The sequence below is a fragment of the Xyrauchen texanus genome, chromosome 7, assembly GCF_025860055.1.
Source record: "Xyrauchen texanus isolate HMW12.3.18 chromosome 7, RBS_HiC_50CHRs, whole genome shotgun sequence".
NCBI lineage: Eukaryota > Metazoa > Chordata > Actinopteri > Cypriniformes > Catostomidae > Xyrauchen > Xyrauchen texanus.
Genome location: NC_068282.1, coordinates 17,392,537 through 17,412,481, shown reverse-complemented (window position 1 = coordinate 17,412,481; position 19,945 = coordinate 17,392,537). Strand labels below are relative to the sequence as shown.

Below are 19,945 nucleotides of genomic sequence, written 5' to 3'. Positions count from 1 at the left end.
ACCTGGAATTTTCCTTTAATCTCTGCATTTGTGAATATTTGTGTGCTGTAGGCTAAAATACTTATATAAATGTACTTCTATTAATATATTTATATTATATTAAATATTAATTTACTTATAATTATTCATAGGCAAATAAGTGGAAAAGTTCCATTTTTATTATTGTATTTATTTTAGTTTTGACCTTATGTTACTATTTTTCCGTTTTCTTTTTCTCGTTGCTTACATTTTACAACTTACCATTTTTTTTTTCATATAATTTGATAATACTTTTACATTTTATGTTATTATTTATTTATTTGGCAAATAACCTACTAAGTAAAAACGGGTCATTTCAAATAATAAACAGCTCGGTGGCCACTCACAGGATTACCTTGTACGCCTGAGATAATTTTGTTGTGACATTTTGGTCAGTCTATCATCAATAATTAAATGTAATTGTAAACGAGTTGAGATGACTGCCAGCAAGGGTTGTTTTCCTCACCTTTGTACGTACACAACAACTGCTGCCTAGTCGCTGGACATTCCTTTTGCATCCCCGTCCAATCCCAGCAGAGCACGGAAATGAAATCCAGTGTAAGTTGTACTATGTTCTATTTTGATGTCCTCCATAACATCTATTTTTTCCACTGTAGTTATAGTTTGCGTTTTAAAGTGTCTTCAAAGAAACATTTAAATCGAGTGCATGCCAAGCCGGTTGTTGATATAAATAGTTGTACTAGTTTTACAGATATCAGACAGGTTTAAACCGGTATTTTTAGACCTTCTTGGTTCAAACCAGAGCAGAAACAGTTTATTAACAGTGCTTAATTATTGCATGAACGTGGCTATTTTTATTTATTTTGAATATTAGGAGGCATTATATTTTTAGTCGCCCAAGAGATCATCTTGAATTAGTTCAATCGAATTACTTCAGGTTATGAGTGCACCTGCCACAAAAGAGCATTTACGTATGGGCAACTACGTCACTAGGTTTAAACAAAGCACTCTTACTTTGATCTCAAGAGAAGCGAGGACATTTTTCAAAAGGCGGTAATTAGGATGCTAGAAACATATAACAACTTTTCAACTCAATGATCCAATCAAACAGCCTTTTAAATTATCATACAATATTTAACCGCATGAGGGAGACTCTATGGGGCTGTTTAGACCAAACGCGTTAATGTGTTTAAAAAAAGCAGCAAAAAAGCAAGACGAATTGTAACGAATGGAAGAGCGCTGGTGTCTCGAGACGCGGTTTTAAAAGTTGAAGTTCTTTTAACTTGCAACGGTGTCTAAAAGGTGCTGAGCTCCTGCGCGAGACGCTGAAGAAACAAACAAGAAAATAATTGATAAACAGCGCGGACGAATGTAATAACTATTTTGGTGTGAACTGGCCCTTACACAGGGCCTTTCTGAGGAGAGATTCTGCGCATGCGCAAGATGATCCGCAAAGGTTCGCGTCAACATCGCGTCTGATTTTTATGGTCGCGAGAGACACGAAAGTCAAAACTGTGAAATCAACACGATGTCGAGCTGATCGCTGATCGAAGGTATTCAGAAGGAGTTAATAACTTTCGTTAGACATCCGTGCTCTTAGGGTGTCTGTTTTGCTGTGAACTATGAAGCTAATTGGCTAGGCTATCCGGCTGGGTTTGTCAAGGTAATTGTCATTATGCTGACATGTGGATCTCGACTAATGTTTTGACTAAGATGTTGACACTTTAGGAATAGCTGTTTTACACTTGATTAAATAAGACATGGCGTGTTGTACGAGTCAGTAATTGCTTTTACTTGAACTGTAAAGTTTGCTGGATCAGCTGTATGGCCATGTCTCACGCCTTAAACTGAGACTTCATCACTAGGATGACTAACCTAAAGATCAGAGCTGCTCAGTTTTCCTTCATTTCAACATGTTGTCCGTATGTAATCGGACTTCGAGCCGGCATGGTTTATAGTCATTTCCTGCACACCTCTGCCTATGTCATGACGTATGACATGTCACTTATGCTACACTGTCATTACTCATTCTTCTTCTGAGCAGTGTGTGTGTTGTCATGAATGTAACCTCAGATGTTATGAGCTGTAATGTGTGCAATGTTTCTTATGAAAATGGTATGTTATAGTTTTTTTGTTCTATTTTAAACTTTTACTTTGAATCAATGACATTTACATATATATTATTATTTTATATAGGTATCACAGTTGGCAAGGACTGCTCCTCTGGACTGAATCTTTTGTGTGTAGCTGTCAATGTGACGGAAGGAAACTCTACGGACGACACCATGGGCCAAGACAGAGGAAAGTATGATTTCTATATAGGCCTCGGCTTGGCCATAAGCTCCAGTATATTCATCGGAAGTAGTTTCATCTTAAAGAAGAAAGGACTCCTTCGACTGGCCAGAAAAGGCTCTATGCGAGCAGGTATGCCTGTTTTTTTTCTTTCTATAAGTTAATATCTTTGAGTTAATGAAACCGTGTCATGAAACTAGTGGTTTTTAAAACGTACACAAATCAGAGAGGTTGAACTGGTATGGGTGGTAAGTATTTGAGATATTTTATTCGGACACCTGTTTAGGCTTGTCTCCTTTTATATTCATTGTTTAAATGTAGGTGCAGCACAGTACAGATCACTCATTCACTATTCACTTTTTGTAAATCATTAACAGTGTTTCCATGAACACCTTGCCATACTGAGATATTTATCTATGGGCCCATGTTATATATAGAAAAAGCAGTAAGAAATCACTTTTTACTGTTTTGTTTAATCTTAGTTTTAGGTTCTGTAATGTGATAGATTTAGATTTAGAAACATACACTAGCAATGCAAGCATTTGAGACATTCTTTAAGTGATTTAAATACCACACAGTTGAATTAAAATAATATTTCTGATTCTTTAAGATGTTTTAAATTGAAATAATTTACAAAGTGTACAAAACGAAACATTATGGCTTTTTAATAGTTTAAAAATTATGTTCATGAATTAATGGCAATGGCTCATAATGGAATATATTTAGTGCAGATTATTTTTAGGTTATATTAACCAGTATTGATAAAGGTTATTATTAATTTTTTTCTCATGTAGAAATAAAACGGGCATGATTATAAAGTTAGTGTTCAGTGTTCGTTCAGACCAAATCATTTGGTGTTTATTTTCTCCATTGTGGTTGATCCTAATTAATTAACAAAATAGGATTGCCAAAGAATAAATTACAAAAATATTTCAAAGAGGTTTACTGTCCATTTTTGGCATTCAAGTAGGTTTTTAAAATGACTTTGTGGTCCATTGTCATGTATAAATGACATTTGCATAAACAATCTTTGGGTGCGTATAGTATATTTCATAGTGTGCTCCATAGAGCACATTTTTATCAAAAGTTGTATTTGTTAACATTAGTTAATGCACTATGAACTAACAATGAACAATTGTATTTTTATTAACTAGCATTAACAAAGATTGATAAATGCTGTTAAAAATATATTGTTCTTTGTTTGATCATGATCCCTAATGCCTTAACTAATTTTAACGAATGGAACATTATTGTAAAGAGTTACCAGCAAGGTTTGTTTCGAGTAGTGATCGACTGGTATTCTTTTTTCAATGGGTGCTGTTTGTGATGATATCTCCAAAGCAGGCTAGCTGATGGCGTTACAATGCAGGTATATAGTGCCTTGAAAAATTACTCAACACCCAACCATTATTTTGCACAACCTGAGCTTTAGTAATTCAACAGATTTTTTTTTTCAATTTGTGAAATACTGAACTCTGCAACAGTGCACAAATTAAAATTAAGCATTAAATAATAATATTAATAATAAAATACAGAAATGGCAAGATTTCAAACGTATTCATCGCCCCTACTTAAAGACTTGGTTGAATCACCTTTTGCAGCTATAAAAAGCATCAGTCTATTTCACTAATTCACTATCAACTTTGCACAGTGTGCTGGAGCACTATTAGCCCATTGCTCCTTGCAAAATTGCTCGTACAGTACCAAGTTAGTTCGGGATCGGCGATGGACAGCAATTTTGAGGTCTCTCCACAGATCAGAGGATAGGAATCTGACTGGGCCACTCAAGGACATACGTTTTCGTCATTTAAATTTACTCCAGTGTTGCTCTGGCTTTGTGTCATTGTCCTGATGAAACTTCCTCCCAATTTTACACTTTCTGGCTGAGGGGAGTAGATTCTTATGCAAAATCTCTGTGTATTTTCCAGCATTCATTATCCCATCAGTCTTCTCAAGATTGCCAGTCCCTGCTGCTGAAAAGCAATCCCATAACATGATGCTACCACCAGATTTGTTTCTCTGTAGGCATGGTGTTATGTGGCTGATGTGCAGTGTTGGCTTTGCACCATGCATACACTTTAGTTTAAGCCAAACACTAAAGTTTTTAAAAGTGTGTGTGTGTGTGTAACATATTTAACTATAACATATTTAACTATAACATATTTAATATATAGGTCCTATCACTAGTTAGCATGATGTTTTATAAATGTTGAAATGTTCATGATTTTCCCTTCCAGGCCAAGGTGGCCATGCATACTTAAAAGAATGTCTTTGGTGGGCCGGCTTGTTATCAAGTAAGTGACATAGACAAGAAAAGTTTCAGGCAGCATTTCACATACAGTGAATAATTGGTATGTTTTGTGGCTTAGCTCAATTTTGTTATAACAATTCAAATTCTGTCTGTTTTTGACAGTGGGGGCTGGTGAAGCTGCCAATTTTGCTGCATACGCCTTTGCTCCTGCCACTCTCGTCACTCCTCTCGGGGCCCTCAGTGTGCTAGTGAGGTTTGTAAACCTTTTGTGAATTCCTCAAAATGTCACAAACATATTTGCTATTTAATGTGCAAATAGAATTTACAGGTATGGGAGGTGGAAAATACTGTAGAAATGTTTTAAAGTATGCAACTTGGGAGGGAGTTACTTGCACTGAGAACTATAGTGTGACTCTAGTGGTTTAGCAGTAAGCTTTGTGGTTTCCTTTTTTTTTTTCTTTTTTTTTTTTTAAGCCAAGTCTAGTCTTGACCTTAATAGCTGCAATCATAAACCTAGTTATCAAAATGGAAAATCTCTTGATGCTGAAAGTATTGTAAAAGTGCTAGAAGTGTTATTTTCTCTGAATGACAAAAACAAGCTACAAAACAGGACTATGCTTTAACTTACTCTCGTATAACCTACTCGTATAAACTTTGTTTGTAACAGCTTGCCAGGGAAAAACTTTTAGGAAAAAATCTTAGCGGCTGCTAAACACCTACTTGCTGCCATTGTTCCATGTCATCGTTAGGTGTGACTTTGAGCTCCACCTACCTTGAGGCCGGATTACACATTTTGTATGTTTCTTTCATATAGTCTACACAATGTTTTCAGTTACAAGTATGTCTTTTGTGGTGTGACCGCTCAAATGAAGCCCATATAGAGACATTGCATAAACGTCGCCATTTCTTCTTCCCCAATTTGGAATGCTCAGTTCCCAATGCACTCTTAAGTCCTCGTGGTGGCATAGTGACTCGCTTCAATTCAGGTGGCGGAGAACGAATCTCCGCTGCCTCCGCGTCTGAGACCGTCAATCCACGCATCTTATCACGTGGTTTGCCGAGCACGTTACTGCGGAGACATAGCGCGTGAGGAGGTTCCACGCTATTCTCCACGGCATCCACACACAGCTCACCGAGAGCGAACCACATTATGGTGACCATGAGGAGGTTACCCCATGTGACTCTACCCTCCCTAACAACCGGGCCAATTTGATTGCTTAGGAGACCTGGCTAGAATCACTTGGCACACCCTGGATTCAGACTCATTACTGCAGGGGTGGTAGTTAGTATCTTTACTCGCTGAGCTACCCAGACCCCCAGCGTCGCCATTTGTAATAGTTTAGTTGCACAGTTAATCCAGTTTCATACACTAACCTGCAAACTCATCAGCGTCAATTTGTTCATTCTTGAAGAAGGGAAAAACCTTTGTAACTTTTATGTGTACTGTCTACCACCTGAACTGTATCGACATGCCTTGTGATTGATACCTGTGCCTTGTCCAACACGCAACACAACGCAGCGTGGCGCTTCTTGCTCGTTTTGCGACCATTTTCAGTCAAGTTCATTCAACATTAACACACTGGTGTGCAGAGTTATTAGTGAGCTGGTGCAAATTTACCTACATCTGTACAATTGTTTACATGGATACATTTTGCATGACCATGTCATGTGATTTTTAATTTGTTTAATTAGTCTACAAATATAATCAAATCTACTCTCTATAATCAAATTAACTGTGCTCTCAAGTGCTCATGACTATTGTGCTGGAGGTCATCATTTACTCACCCTCATGTCATTCCAAACCCACAAGACTTTCTTTCTTGTGTGGAACATATAAGGAGAATGCGTGCAATATTCTGTTCCATACAACAAAATCATGCACAGGCTGATAATCTCCAAATTGACAAACGACCAAAGCTAGTCCAAATGACCCATTCAGAGTCTGGTATATTCCAAGTCTTCTGAAGCTATATGATAGCTTTGTGTGAGAAACACAAAAAATCTTGCGCTTGCGCATTTTTGAAGTTGTCACAAGGATCGCAACAGGTTTGATGTTAATGGTGCCAAACAGCAATGTTTTCTTGTGACTGGGAACCGATTTGTGTGATTAACTAGTGTTAATCACACAAAGCTATTGAATGACTTTGGAAGAATCCGAATACAGCACGTGAGTAGTATGGACTATTTTTATGGTGCTTTTTTGTCATTTCCCCTAAGTCACTATGTTTTCAATTGCAGTGTGAATATTTATTCTAACATCTACTTTTGTGTTCCATGGAAAACATGAGCAGAAGTAAATGATGACAGATTTACAAGCTCATTAGGTTTAATGTGGGATTGTTCTTGCAGTGCAGTCTTGTCTTCATACTTTCTGACTGAGAGGTTGAACCTACACGGGAAGCTTGGTTGTTTGCTCAGTATCCTGGGCTCCACTACCATGGTGATACATGCACCTAAAGAAGAGGAGATCGACAGCCTGAAAGACATGGCCAAAAAACTGGTCGATCCAGGTAAATTATTCTGTGTAAAGACAACAAAGGGCCCTATGGAATGTGACTCTTATCACTCAGCAGTCACTTGCAAATGTACTAAACCAGGGTTGTCAAAGAAACGTCCCACAGGCTGAAAATGGCCATTGAAGGGGATCCACCCCATGGTATAATTTGTGGGATAAAATGTTAAGTATAGTATGCTACCAAAAATGTGTCCAATTATTATATTGGTTTAATGTATTCACAATATTTTGTTTAATTTGAGTTGCAAGATGTAGCTCACAGCTTGAAAAGTTTAACAATTTTTTGGGCCTGGGTTAATGTTCAGTTTAGATGTCTTGCAAAATCTAAAGTTATTGAAGCAAGAGCATTGAGTGATTTGATCCTTTCTGGTCAATATTGCCCATTTACCTGTTTTGTATTTACAGTGGCAAGTATAAGTATGTGAACCCTTTGGAATTAGCTGGATTTCTGCATTAATCGGTCATAAAATGTTATCTCATCTTCATCAGTCACAAGTATAGACAAACACAATGTGTTTAAGCTAACAACACACAAACAATTATAATCTTTCATGTCTTTATTGAACACAACAAATTAAACATTTACAGTGCTGTGGAAAAAGTAAGTGAACCCTTCAATTGAATAACTGGTTTATTCATTTGCAACAATAACCTATACCAAGCCTTTCCGTTAGCTGCGGATTAGACCTGCACAACATTCAGAAGGAATGTTGGACCATTCTTCCTTTCAGAACTGCTTCAGCTCAGTCATAGTCTTAAGATGTCTGGTGTGAACGGCTCTCTTGAGGACATTCCACAGCATTTCTATTGGGTTAAGGTCTGGGCTCTGACTGAGCCACTCCGAAAAGTGGATTTTCTTTTTTGATGCCATTCTGTAGTGGATTAACTTCTATGTTTAGGAACATTGTCCTGCTGCATCATCCAACTTCTACTGAGCTTCAGCTGGCTCACACCATCCCTGACCTTATCCTGTAGGATATTTTGATAAATTTGGGAATTCATTTTCTCCTTGATAATGTTAAGCATTTCAAGGCCTAAAGCAGTTATGATGTCATGATGCTCCCTCCACCGTACTTAACCAATGGGATGATGTTTTCATGTTGGTATGCAGTGCCCTTTTTTATGCATTACTTATTGCTGCATTTCAACCTTAGTTTCATCATTCCTCAAAAATGTCCCAGTAGCATTGTGGTGTCAAGATGGCCATTGGAAAACTTTGGGCATGCAGTAATGTTTTCGTTGGAAAGCAGCAGCTTTCTTCGTAGTGTCCTGCAATGTACACCATGCATGTTTAATGCTTTCATACAGTAGATTTATGAACAGAGATGTTAACCAGTTTCAATGATTCTATCAAGTCTTCAGCTGTTATTGTAGTGTTCTTTTTTGCATCATTGTGCATTCTGCAGTGTGTTCTTTGAGTCATCTTGGCTGGACAGCCACTTCTAGGGAGAGTACCTACTGTAATAAATCATTTCCATTTATAACTGTGGACAGATTCATATTTAAGCTATTTATAACTTTTGTAAACCTTTGCAGCTTTATGCAAAGCAATAATTGTTGATTTTTAGGTCTTCTGAGATCTCTCTTTTTTTGCGAGCATTGTCCACGTCAGCAGATGCTTCTTGTGAATAGCAAACTCAATGTATGAGTGTTTTTATAAGTCAAAGTAGCTCTAATCCACCTCTAATCTCATTTTATTAATTGGATACCAGGTTTGCCAACTTCTGACTCTAATTAGCTTTTGTAGCCGTCATTAGCCTGTGGGGTTCAAATACTTTTTCAAACCTACACTGTGAATGCTTGAATGATGTATCCAGTGTACAAGAACAATACAATAATCTGGGTGTTATTAGTTAAAACAGATTGTGTTTGTTCACTATTGTAACTTGGATGAAGATCAAACCAGATTTTAAGACAAATTTATACATAAATGCAGGTAATTCCAAAGGATGCACATACTTTTTCTTGCCAATTTATATGTAATATAAAGGTGTCTGGCCAAAGAAATTAATATATTCCATGTGCTCCCGCTTTGTTTTGATCTTAATGTTAGTTATTAATAAGTAGCTTAAAGTTGATTCTGAAACTCGTAGTCCAGAATAGCATGTGCTCTGCATGGGTACACTAAGGTTAAAAAACTAAGTTTAGAAATGGTTGCAGCCACACACTTTGACACTTTGTCCAATGTGAGCCATAACCTAAAATGAGCGTGTCACCCCGGTACTTTATTTATAGTAACTAATTTAATTAAACAACTTGGAAATACAGAGAAATTAAGTTTTAAAGTGTGAAGCAATAAATCTGCGTTTTTCAACTTTAGGCAATTTTACCACTGGACATATAGACTGTAAAGTCTCGTTAAAAAATGTTCACACTCAATCATTTATTTATGTATTGACAATGCCCAACAGTGTATGTACATGCATCACATGAGATTTATGTAATTTTAGCTAAAGTCATGAAAAGTTCAACAGTCATTTCCACCACATCTCAAATCCTGTAACCATGGTGGAAATGACATTTATGTTTTTATAATAAAATAGAAGGCATATTTGTCTTGCTAAGGCTAAAGTAATAGCTACAATTTTATGCATCCTAAATGCACACAATTAAAAAAGATATTGGCACACTTTTTGCATAATTTAGCAAAATTACAGCTTAACTGGAAATGATGTTTGGTGTGTTGGAAATGATGCCACAACTGAGGGACAGTTGTAATTTCTGATGAATGTGTGAGAATTTAACTCTGTTTAATTACCATAGTTTTAAACATGTAGTAATTTGTATTTTATCAGGCGTTCTGAACTTTTTCCAAGTCAGTGACCTTCTTATAACAAAAATAAAGTTAAAATCTGTTCATTTGATTAACCCTTGGGACATGAAATTGCATAAAGTTGTAGAAACGCCAATGGTGCAATATTTCAGTCTTGAGAGTGCAGGTAGATAAATATTTCTGTTGATACTGTTTGGATCTTTCTTAAGTGATCCATTTTGAGTGATATTTATTTTACAAAAAGATGGCTTTATAGAGCCTAATCACATTTTGTTTTCTTTCCTCCATCTGTCTCCAGGCTTTGTGGTCTTCGCAGCAGCTGTCATCATTATAGCTCTCATTTTCATCTTCGTATTTGGCCCACGCCATGGGCAGACCAACATCCTGGTGTACATCACTATCTGCTCTGTGATTGGTGCCCTGTCTGTGTCTTGTGTAAAGGGATTGGGCATTGCCATTAAGGAGGCCATTGCTGGAAAGCCAGTAGTGCAAAACCCTTTGGCTTGGCTGCTGCTCCTGAGCCTGATAGCCTGTGTCAGTACACAGATCAACTACCTGAACAAAGCTCTGGACATATTTAACACATCTCTAGTAACACCCATCTACTATGTGTTCTTCACCACCTCGGTGCTGTCGTGCTCCGCCATATTGTTCAAAGAATGGGAACACATGGGTGCTGATGACATCATCGGCACGTTGAGTGGCTTCATCACTATTATCGTTGGTATCTTCCTATTGCACGCCTTTAAGGATGTTAGTATTAGCTTGGCGACACTTGCTGTGTCCGTTAGGAAGGAGGATAGGAATGGGCCTGTATTAAATGGCATGGCATCTCACAACCACTCTAATTATGAGCTGCTACATAATGAAGTCACAGAGGACATTGAGGATAGAGAGTTGGGCTTGCCATTTGACAGCATTTCCAGAAGAAATGGCACTATGACAGCATCTTAGGGCCACAAAGTAAGCAACGTGCAGCAGGTCATTAATGAAAATAATGTTTTGCTGCTAACATTTTTCCAATACTAGATAAAAACCTAATGGACCAATTGATTGTACTAAGGGTTTTGTCTTCTTAGCCTTACTTTTTTCCCTCTCTTGTTTCTGACTAGACTACATGGTAAGGCATTATCTCATTCCTCATGTAGCACTGTAAATATACAACTGTACGATTTTGAGAGACTTTTGTTATATATTTATGTACAGATATCTGTATTTACATGCACTGAGATCTGAGCTTTCTACAAAGACTGGTAGTTGCTTTCATTTTGTAATAAAGATATCCAAGTGGAATGAGTTGACCTTATGTATATTTTAGTCTTAATTTAAAGGAAAAGTTCACTCATAAATGAAATTTCAGCTATCATATTTTTTCTCTTTATTCTGTTGAATATTACTTTTAAATCTTTTTGCTAAATGTCCCAAGTGCTTTTTTTTTTTTTTCTTAAAGTAATGGTTCACACAATAATTATAATTCTCTCATCATTTATTCACACTTATGCCATCTCAAACATGTATGACATTTTCTTCTACAGAAAACAGATATTTTCAAGGATATATGTTTGTCCGTTCAACGTGCTGTCCAAAAAAAACGAAAACCTTTAAAGTTTCAAAAAGGACATGTAGGCAGCATAGTGGTTATACATAAAAGTTTTTGTGTGGTTTAATACATGCCTTCGGAAGCACTACGATTGTTTTTTGTTTTTTTTGAGAAACAGACTAAAATATCTTGAAATCTGCAGTTGTCTTGGTGCGTTTTAAGAGGCGCTGGATGTTCTGCATGTATTAACTGCAAGATAACACTTGTATTTCACAGCTCCAAAATAAAAAAATCCACATAGTCCATAGAATTTTCCTCTCAGTAGCTACTTAAATCTCATTTGCACTTTCAGTTCAGAAATGGTGCGCTAAAGACGTGTAACTACCGGTTTGATGTCAGCCATGTAAAGTGCCATTGGTCCTTGTGTGTCTAGTCATTGATGTCAAACCTGGCTGTGTTTCTTGAAGTACCATACGGCTACATAAGACATGGAATATAGCACATAAGTTATATGGAAACATTTTAAGGTGCTTTATTTTTGGAAGTCGACAGCCTCCAAATAATCTCCATGATGATAAAGCTCTCTGTTAGATATCTACTTTTGTATTTCAAAGGCAAATGGGTTTAAAGCTAAATTAGGGTGAGTACATGATGACAATTACATTTTTGGGTGAACCTGTTTATTTATTTGTGAAGAAATCTTGAAGAAAACAGGATTTGATACATATTTATTGAATTCAAATTTGATTACATAATTCAAATAAAAAAAAAAGGCACGTTTATCAAGAGTAAGAACATATTTATGTTATGGAAGAAGAAAATCTAGCATGCAATCGTTCAAAAACACCAAATAGAAAATAAATGCGCTGGTTTCACGCCACAGCAAAATATTAAATAATCAATTAATAAAACCCATTTGGCCATTTTCATACCCTCATCCCAACTTTCCCCAAGTATAAAACATGAAAATGCACTGTTCTATCATTAACATATAAAAGACAAAGTCTATAATAAGGCACGTGTGTGTACAAAAATCAACCTGAAATACACTAAGTGAAACCGGGCCACTTCTGTTGACATCAGCTGATTGACCAAAAACTGATATATGTGCAAAACCCATAAAGTTACAAATGATTGGTACATACCAAATCATGCGACAGATCACAAGGCAGCTTACTGGCTCTGTGAATGCTGGTGGCTCCATAAGTAGAATGTGACGGTGAATCTGGTCCTAGAAACTAAACACAGGTTGCTAAATATGTTCCCCAAAATCATGATAATTTCCTCGGGTGCAAATATACTGTAATCTCAGTTGCTGGCCAGTGACTGATGGATGGGTGGCTGGAAGCATCGCACATGTTCTACTGGCATGTTCTCTCCGTCCCCAGACTTCAGATACTTGTTCAAAATGGCAAAAATTTCATCATTAAGAATCTGGAACTTGCGAATTCGGTCAACCATTTTCTTTAGAGTCTACAGAGGGAAAGAAAAATGACGATACAGATTCAGAATTTGGGTAGTCTATTAATTACACAGGTTTTATTAATAAATACACCAAGCTGTCCAAGACAAATTAGGGCACTTTTTAATACTGTGGGAAATTGGGAATGACACTGTCTTAACCATTGCTGGTGAAGCTACTTAAAAACTGTAGCTTGCTACAAGCTACTCATAACTTAAATGTAGTTAAACTACTGAAACTAACATGGAATGCTTTGATTTTATCTCTTTCTTTCTTTCTTTATGGTGTGACTTCTCTCACCACACTCTTGATGATCTCATCCTTGCCATCGTGTTTCTGAACCTTGAGGAGATGATAGCTGAAGTCGAGGATATCAAAGCGTCTGTGCTGACTCAGTAGCGAGATAATCATGCAACCGGCCCAATTCAGTCCATCTCCAAAACATTGCCTAGTAAAAGATCAAAAGTTTGAAAGTCAAAGCAACAATACAATGATATTTGAACTGCTGCAATAAACATTGTCGTATCTGGTTAAATCATACAGCAACATCTCTCTGTAAACAGCCTCTCAAACAACTGATAAAATAGAATGAGATATGACAAGAGTTTGCTTTCAGTTTCCATTCATTCACTCACTCACTCGACAGTGAACTCGTGTGCTCCCACTGGAATGCAGTACACAAACTGCATGGCACTCCACAACCTGTGAAACTCCACGCACTCATCCACGTGCATTACACCGTTGCTGGGCAATGGGCCACGCCAGATAGGGTCGTCCAGATAACCGCGTATGCGAGTCAGGATGACCTCAAACATAGAGAGACCACAGCACAGCCTCTCTTTGGTCAGAAGGTCACCTTCACGAGCGATGGCAATTTGCTGATGAGAGATTATAAGGGATAATGATAGAAGTTAGACCATGCCACATTAATAATTCTGTGTTTGTTTCACTAAAATGAATATTCCAGGTTCAATAAATTAAACTCAATTAAAAGTATTTGTGGTATAATGTTGATCATCACAAAAATTTATTTTGACTCATCTCTACAAAAAATAAATGACTGGAGTCTCCAACACATGTGACTATAAAGCAATAAGTAAACATGTCAAAAGTAATATTATTTTCTTTTGGTGCAAAACATTTAAGATTTTAAGATGCACCTTAAAATTATAACAGAATGAATTTGCCCCTTACTGCTGACATAACAAAAAAAAAAAAACTATTTGGAATGCTTAGGGATGAGATCAACGAAACAGTTTAGTGTGTAATTGCTGATGCTAATGACTATAAGAACAGTTGAAGTCAAAAGTTTACATACACCTTAGCCAAATACATTTAAACAGTTTTTCACAATTCCTGACAAAAAATTGTTGAAAACATTCCCTGTCTTACGTCAGTTAGGATCACTACTTTATTTTAAGAATGTGAAATATCAGGATAATAGTAGAGAGAATTATTTATTTCAGCTTTTATTTCTTTCATCACATTCCCAGTGAGTAAGAAATTTACATACACTTTGTTAGTATTTGGTAGCATTACCTTTAAATTGTTTAACTTGGGTCAAACGTTTTGGGTAGCCTTCCACAAGCTTCTCACAAAAAGTTGCTGAATTCACAGAACCACAGTTACATGTGTAACTAACCTTCTGTTTCATTCCTACTGACCGCCAGAGGCAGGGTAAACACTACTGGATGACCCATACCAACATAGTCATGAGGAATACCACTGACCTGATGAAAAATTAAGGCCGCTCCTGAAGAACTGCAGAACTCACGGCATGATGAGCAGCAACTTTGACCTTATAAAACCTGGCAAACGTGCATGGAGAAGCCCAGGTAGCGGCAGTGCAGATGTCCACCAACGAAACTTTTCTTAAAACAGCCTATGAAGATGAGATGGCCCTAGTGGAATGGCAAGTTAGCCCCCAGGGCAATGGTTGCCTTACTGCCTTGTAAGCCAGTGTAGTAGTTTCCACTATCCAGTTTCACAACCTCTGCTTCGACACTGGAGCACCTTTCTTCACACCACCATAGCAGACAAATAACTGGTCTGACTGTCTAAATTGAGCAGTAGTGTACACATAACACTTTCAAGGCACAAACAGGACACAAAAGTTGAGCACTTGAATCAGACCCTGAAGAAGTCTGAAAAGAGGCCAGTTCAATGTGCTGGTTAATGAACTGAGGAAGAAGGACTTTTGGAAGAAAAGAAGGATTGGGTCGCATCCGGCAACCAACACAAGCACAATTCGCTAACAGACAGTGCGTGCAACTCACTGACTTGTTTCGCAGAAGCAATAGCCAACAAAAAGGCAGTCTTCAAGGTCAACCATTTCAAGTCAATGCTTTGCAAGGGCTCAAACTGGGATGAGCAAAGGAATGCAAGCACGAGTGGCAAATCCCACACGGGAAAGTGAGGATTCCGAGCAGGCTTCAGACAGCGTGCACCCTTCAGAAAACTGCAGACAAGACTGTGAGATCCAAGAGAAGATCCAACAATTGGAACATGATATGCAGAAATCACAGTGACATACACTTTCAACATGGAAGCCGCTTTGCCATCCTCCAGTAAATGTTGAAGAAAGCTTAAGATGCTCGGAATGTCACACATTGCAGGATCGAGCCCCTGCTTCTCACACCATGCAGAAAAAAGCCTCCAACGGGCAGCATAAATCTGTTGTGTGGAAGAAGCCCTAGCATTGGAGATTGTGCGAATAACCGCAGGATTACAATGTTCCAGAGAAGGATTTAACCTAATGGCCAGACCCAAAGCTGCAGGCGAGCTGGATCCGGGTGCCAGACGCTGACCTCCAGCTGGGAGAGGAGGTCCATCCTGGAGGGAAGCTGTGTAGTCTTAGCAACAAAGGAAACCATGGTCTGGCTGGCCATCGTGGTGCCACGAGTAGCACTCTGTGCTTGCACAGGGAGATCCTGTGTAACGCCTGCCATAACAGAGGGATAGGTAGGAACGCATATAGTAGGTAGTTCGGCCATTCGTGAGACCCAAGGGGCTGGACACTTCTGTCCTTGTGAACCATAGACGAAAGTGAGTGGTCATCTTCGAAGCAAAAAGTTCCACCTCTGCTCTTCCGAATCATAGCCAGATCTCCTGCACAACATCTGGATGAATTCTCCATTCTCCTGGATGTACTCCATCCCTGGAAAGAGCATCCGCTGTCTGGTTGCATGCTCCTGAAATATGAGCTGCCCTCAGTGAAGCAAGTCACGGCTGGCACCATGTCAGGAACTCATGAGTAAGCTGTCGTGAGTAAACTCAATTTCGTGCCGCCGTGGTGGTTTAGATGGAACACTGTTGAGGTATTGAGACCGCTAACTTGTAGCGTGGAAAACACCAGCCACCGGATAGCACCGAGAGGCATAGTGTTACTGAAGAAAAGGAATGAAACTCACCAAAACGCTGCTAAAACCCTTCAAATCCGTTGAAGTGGCGTAGATGCGCGCCGACACAGCTTGTGAGGACGATATCTCGCTGCACTTGACAGCGCAATATATACCGAGAAAGCGAAAGAGGCGCGCGAATTTCCTGATCTAAGGGGGAAGTGATTGAAACTGCACCCGGCTGAGAGAGACTCTGCCTCGGGGGACGCTCATCACTCGAGCGCGGAGGCTTAATGCAGCTAGATTAGAACGTGATGGCTCGCGACTTATTTAATCATAATATGTCACTATGCATTTATTATCGTGAAGAAAATTGGCAATATGCAGCTTTATTAATATGAGAGACTTTGCGCATTAGTTTGGAAATTGTTTTTTATTCATTCTATTGTATGCTTGTTTATTTTTTTACATTTTTTTAGTACTTGGTAAAAACTTAAAGTAAAAGTTGAAACAAATTTATATATGTGTTAAAAAATACTTTAAGCATACATTGTATAGTTTTGTTATAATTCAAAAATAATATATTTAACTTGACGTGTTGCTCAATGGTATATTTTTGTTCTTAGTCCAGCTGTTAATTTGTTAACTTTGTTAATAAAAGAGTGTTGTTCAGTAACCTGTTTTTGTGTTTTCCTTTGGAACCGAAAATGGTATCGAGTACCGTGAAATTTCACTGGTATTGGTACCAACTACTGAAGTTTTGGTACCGTGACAACACTAACTTCAACCTAAGTGTATGTAAACTTCAACCTCAGATGTGTGCAGTAAAGTAACAATGATCTGTCTAAAACGCATGCCAACAGTGATGTTACTCCCACCTGTGGGGTTCCCAGACGCTCAATTAGAGGCACCAAATGCAGCGCTGTGTATTTGGCCTCCAACCGCTTCATCTTTGCATCCAGTCGCTCACCCTCTACATATAGTGGGGGGTAAAGAGGTATTATTTGGTATGTATAAGGAACTACTCATATAAAGCATGCTAACATGTTTGCATAAATACAGTTCTGTGAACTATATAACTATTTAGCACAATACATGCAGGCATCCGCATTAATGTTAACTTTAACCTTTAAAGTTCAGATAGTTCATACCTGTATATGTGTATGCTCTGTATATACATTATATTGTACTGGGAAAAAAATACTGTACATACCTTTAACATGAACTCTTGGCAAGATGTTCTGGAAGGGTGCTGCATGAAGCAAGTCACATACTTCTTCTTGAGACTGCATGAAAGAGGCAAAACCTTTAATTTTCAGAAATAAACCAAAGCATACAAGAGGTTTTTGGTCTTATGAGAGCAGAAAGCCAAGAAATCAATGGAACTGCTGTTTCAAAGCCTGGAGTAAATTCAAATAAGTAATCAGAGAGAAGTGTCCATTACTGCTAAGACCTGTACACACAAAATCAGTCTTGGTGTATTAATTTAGCTCTCAAGATGAGCAGAATAACAAATTCTGACTGGTTAACTAGAAGAACACTGAAGCCATTAAAGGGATTCTGGTATAATTTGCTGTTTCTTATGTTCTGAAGCAAAATGCTAGCCTAAATCACCATTAATTTTCATTGTATCTTTTTTCTCTCATTCAAAGAAAGTACATAGAAGGCTGGCTAAGGCTATTGTTCTGCCTAATATATCTTTTTTGTGTCCCACAGAAGAAAAGGGTTGGGATAACATGAGTGAGTAAATGATGACAGAATTTCCATTTTTGGGTGAATATTCCATTAATCACTGGCTTAAGGTAATAAGCATCTCTTAAAAATGAGAAAGGATGCTTTAAATCACAACTGATGCAGCCTTTTAGAAATCCTCTGCACAGATTTCGTTAACTAATTGCAGTTCCAGTAGATGGAGCCATGCAGTCACATACCAGAGTACCAACTGAGACGAAGTTGTTTATGCTCGAGTCAAAATGATAAGAATTAAAACTGCCACCACTGATTGCACTGACCTTGCCATCAGGAATACAGATAACATGAGGTGCTTTCACACCAGAATAAAAACTTCCTTCTGGTGTGAAAACAAGACTTAATTTAAACATTTGAACAACCCTTGATTGCGGACACACTGTAAATTTAATGTGAATTCAAGGTAATGGAAGAGAGCATTTCACTAGGTAACTTTTATAATTGTGTGAAGAGCCCCTTGAGTGTCTGGAGTAGTGTCAGGTTATTCTAAATAATTTTCAATTGATGTCTATTCATATTGGAATTAAAATCTGACCCAAGCTTCACCTAAGATTGAAAAGCATTATGATTATTTGATTTCAGATTAGCTTCATTATTGGATGATAACCACTAACATAACAAGCTGTTATTTGTTGATTTGAGGCATGAATGAATGAATTAAAACTTTTAATCAAATGAAAATATAACAGCACAGTCCAAAATACAGCACTGGAGTCATATATTGTCAAATAGTGCATAAAAGAGCATGTGAGATATTGATTAAATATTATAGAATTACTATTGGTTTATTGTTGTTATTATTAGTAGTATTAATACAGAGAATATTACATAATTTTATAGTAGTGATATATTTCTGTCATACTTTTTACCTTTAAATTGAGTTTTATTTTTACGGCGCTTTTTTGACAAAGTGTTTCTGTGTGATGACAGTAGCTTTTCAGTCCAGAAAATCCAGTCGCTATGTGACTCAAAGTGATTATTAAACCACAAAGGCTGCAATTTAATTAAATAAGCATGTACTCTGTATGTGCCTCAGGCTACAATGTGAATTAGCACTCTATTTACTGTCATCTGCTACAAACCGAGCCTGTGATGCTCATGATGCTCATGGCGTTTCCCCAAGAAGCTTTAAAAAGGTACGTGAAGCCGGTGTCAGCAAAACACTGTCTCCACGCGCTCACAAGTGCTCACATTTGATGCATGGCGCACATGCCAACTATATATTTATCTCATTAAATCACAGCCTTTGCAGTGAAATAATCTCACTAGGACATAACGTGATTTTGATTTGTGTACTGAATGTTTACGGAATGACATTCGTACGTCAGATGGTATCGTTTTTTTGTATCTGAGAATTTAAGTTTTTAAAAAGATTTCCCCTTTTTCTCTCAATTTGGCATGCCCAATTCCCAATGTGCTTTTAAGTCCTCATGGTCACATAGTGATTCACCTCATTCCTGGTGGCGGAGGACGAATCCCAGCTGCCTCCACGTCTGAGACCATCAACCGCGCATCGTATCACGTGGCTTGTTGAGTGCGTTGCCACGGAGACATAGCGCGTGTGGAGGCTTCACGCCATCCGCCGTGGCATCCACGCTCAACTCACCACGCGCCCCACTGAGAACGAACCACATTATAGTGACCACGAGGATTTAACCCCATGTAACTCTACCCTCCCTAGCAACTGGGCCAATTTGGTTGCTTAGGAGACCTGGCTGGAGTCACTCAGCAAACTAGTGAACACCAGGTGTGGTAGCCAGCGTCTTTTACCACTGAGCTACCCAGGCCCCCCCGGTATCTGAGCATTTTTACGAGTACATGAGAGTGGTATAGGACTCGATTGCAGTACCAGTATCGGGACATCCCTAATTATCATGCATGAGAGACTTCATGGAGTATTTACTTAAACATTTGTCATATTGCAGGAACATTAAAAGGTAAATAAAAATGGTGGGGAATGACAAAGACATGGTGACCAGTGTATAAGGGAAAGACAAAAATATATACTTTCCCTTATGCATATAAATTATAACCCAAAATCTTGTA

The 19,945-nt window shown here is 38.0% G+C and overlaps 2 protein-coding genes across 5 annotated transcripts in view; one reads left to right on the top strand and one right to left on the bottom strand.

The window, feature by feature from the left end:
- Positions 1 to 513: 513 nt before the first annotated feature.
- LOC127646409 (magnesium transporter NIPA2-like) lies at positions 514 to 11,217 on the top strand. Of its 4 annotated transcripts, none has more exons than XM_052130026.1 (6): positions 514 to 576; positions 2,176 to 2,403; positions 4,509 to 4,565; positions 4,685 to 4,775; positions 6,872 to 7,032; positions 10,109 to 11,217. In XM_052130026.1, the coding sequence occupies exons 2-6, from the start codon at positions 2,265 to 2,267 to the stop codon at positions 10,762 to 10,764; spliced, it is 1,104 nt and encodes a 367-aa protein (XP_051985986.1). In that variant the 5' UTR covers positions 514 to 576; positions 2,176 to 2,264; the 3' UTR covers positions 10,765 to 11,217. The 4 variants fall into 4 exon arrangements, with proteins under 4 accessions (XP_051985986.1, XP_051985987.1, XP_051985985.1 ...); XM_052130027.1 differs by lacking the exon at positions 514 to 576 and adding an exon at positions 1,047 to 1,532; XM_052130025.1 differs by lacking the exon at positions 514 to 576 and adding an exon at positions 1,051 to 1,642 and having other exon boundaries at positions 10,109 to 11,215.
- An 804-nt stretch (positions 11,218 to 12,021) lies between these two features.
- LOC127646407 (cytoplasmic FMR1-interacting protein 1 homolog) overlaps positions 12,022 to 19,945 on the bottom strand; it is a 49,133-nt gene continuing 41,209 nt past the window's right edge. The window contains exons 24-28 of the mRNA XM_052130022.1: positions 17,364 to 17,436; positions 17,029 to 17,123; positions 13,452 to 13,690; positions 13,113 to 13,260; positions 12,022 to 12,823 (exon numbers count right to left, since the gene is read on the bottom strand). Of these exons, the coding sequence (XP_051985982.1) occupies positions 12,659 to 12,823; positions 13,113 to 13,260; positions 13,452 to 13,690; positions 17,029 to 17,123; positions 17,364 to 17,436 (720 nt within the window). The 3' untranslated portion in view covers positions 12,022 to 12,658. The remainder of the gene's footprint in view (positions 12,824 to 13,112; positions 13,261 to 13,451; positions 13,691 to 17,028; positions 17,124 to 17,363; positions 17,437 to 19,945) is intronic.

What these genes read in the sequence shown, in the direction of transcription:
- LOC127646409 (XM_052130024.1), top strand. Translation starts at nt 2,037, where the DNA reads ATGAATGTAACCTCAGATGTTATGAGCTGTAATGTGTGCAATGTTTCT. An exon ending in AAAAGGCTCTATGCGAGCAG is followed by an intron (nt 2,404 to 4,508) that starts GTATGCCTGTTT and finishes TTTCCCTTCCAG; the next exon opens with GCCAAGGTGGCCATGCATAC. An exon ending in GTGGGCCGGCTTGTTATCAA is followed by an intron (nt 4,566 to 4,684) that starts GTAAGTGACATA and finishes TGTTTTTGACAG; the next exon opens with TGGGGGCTGGTGAAGCTGCC.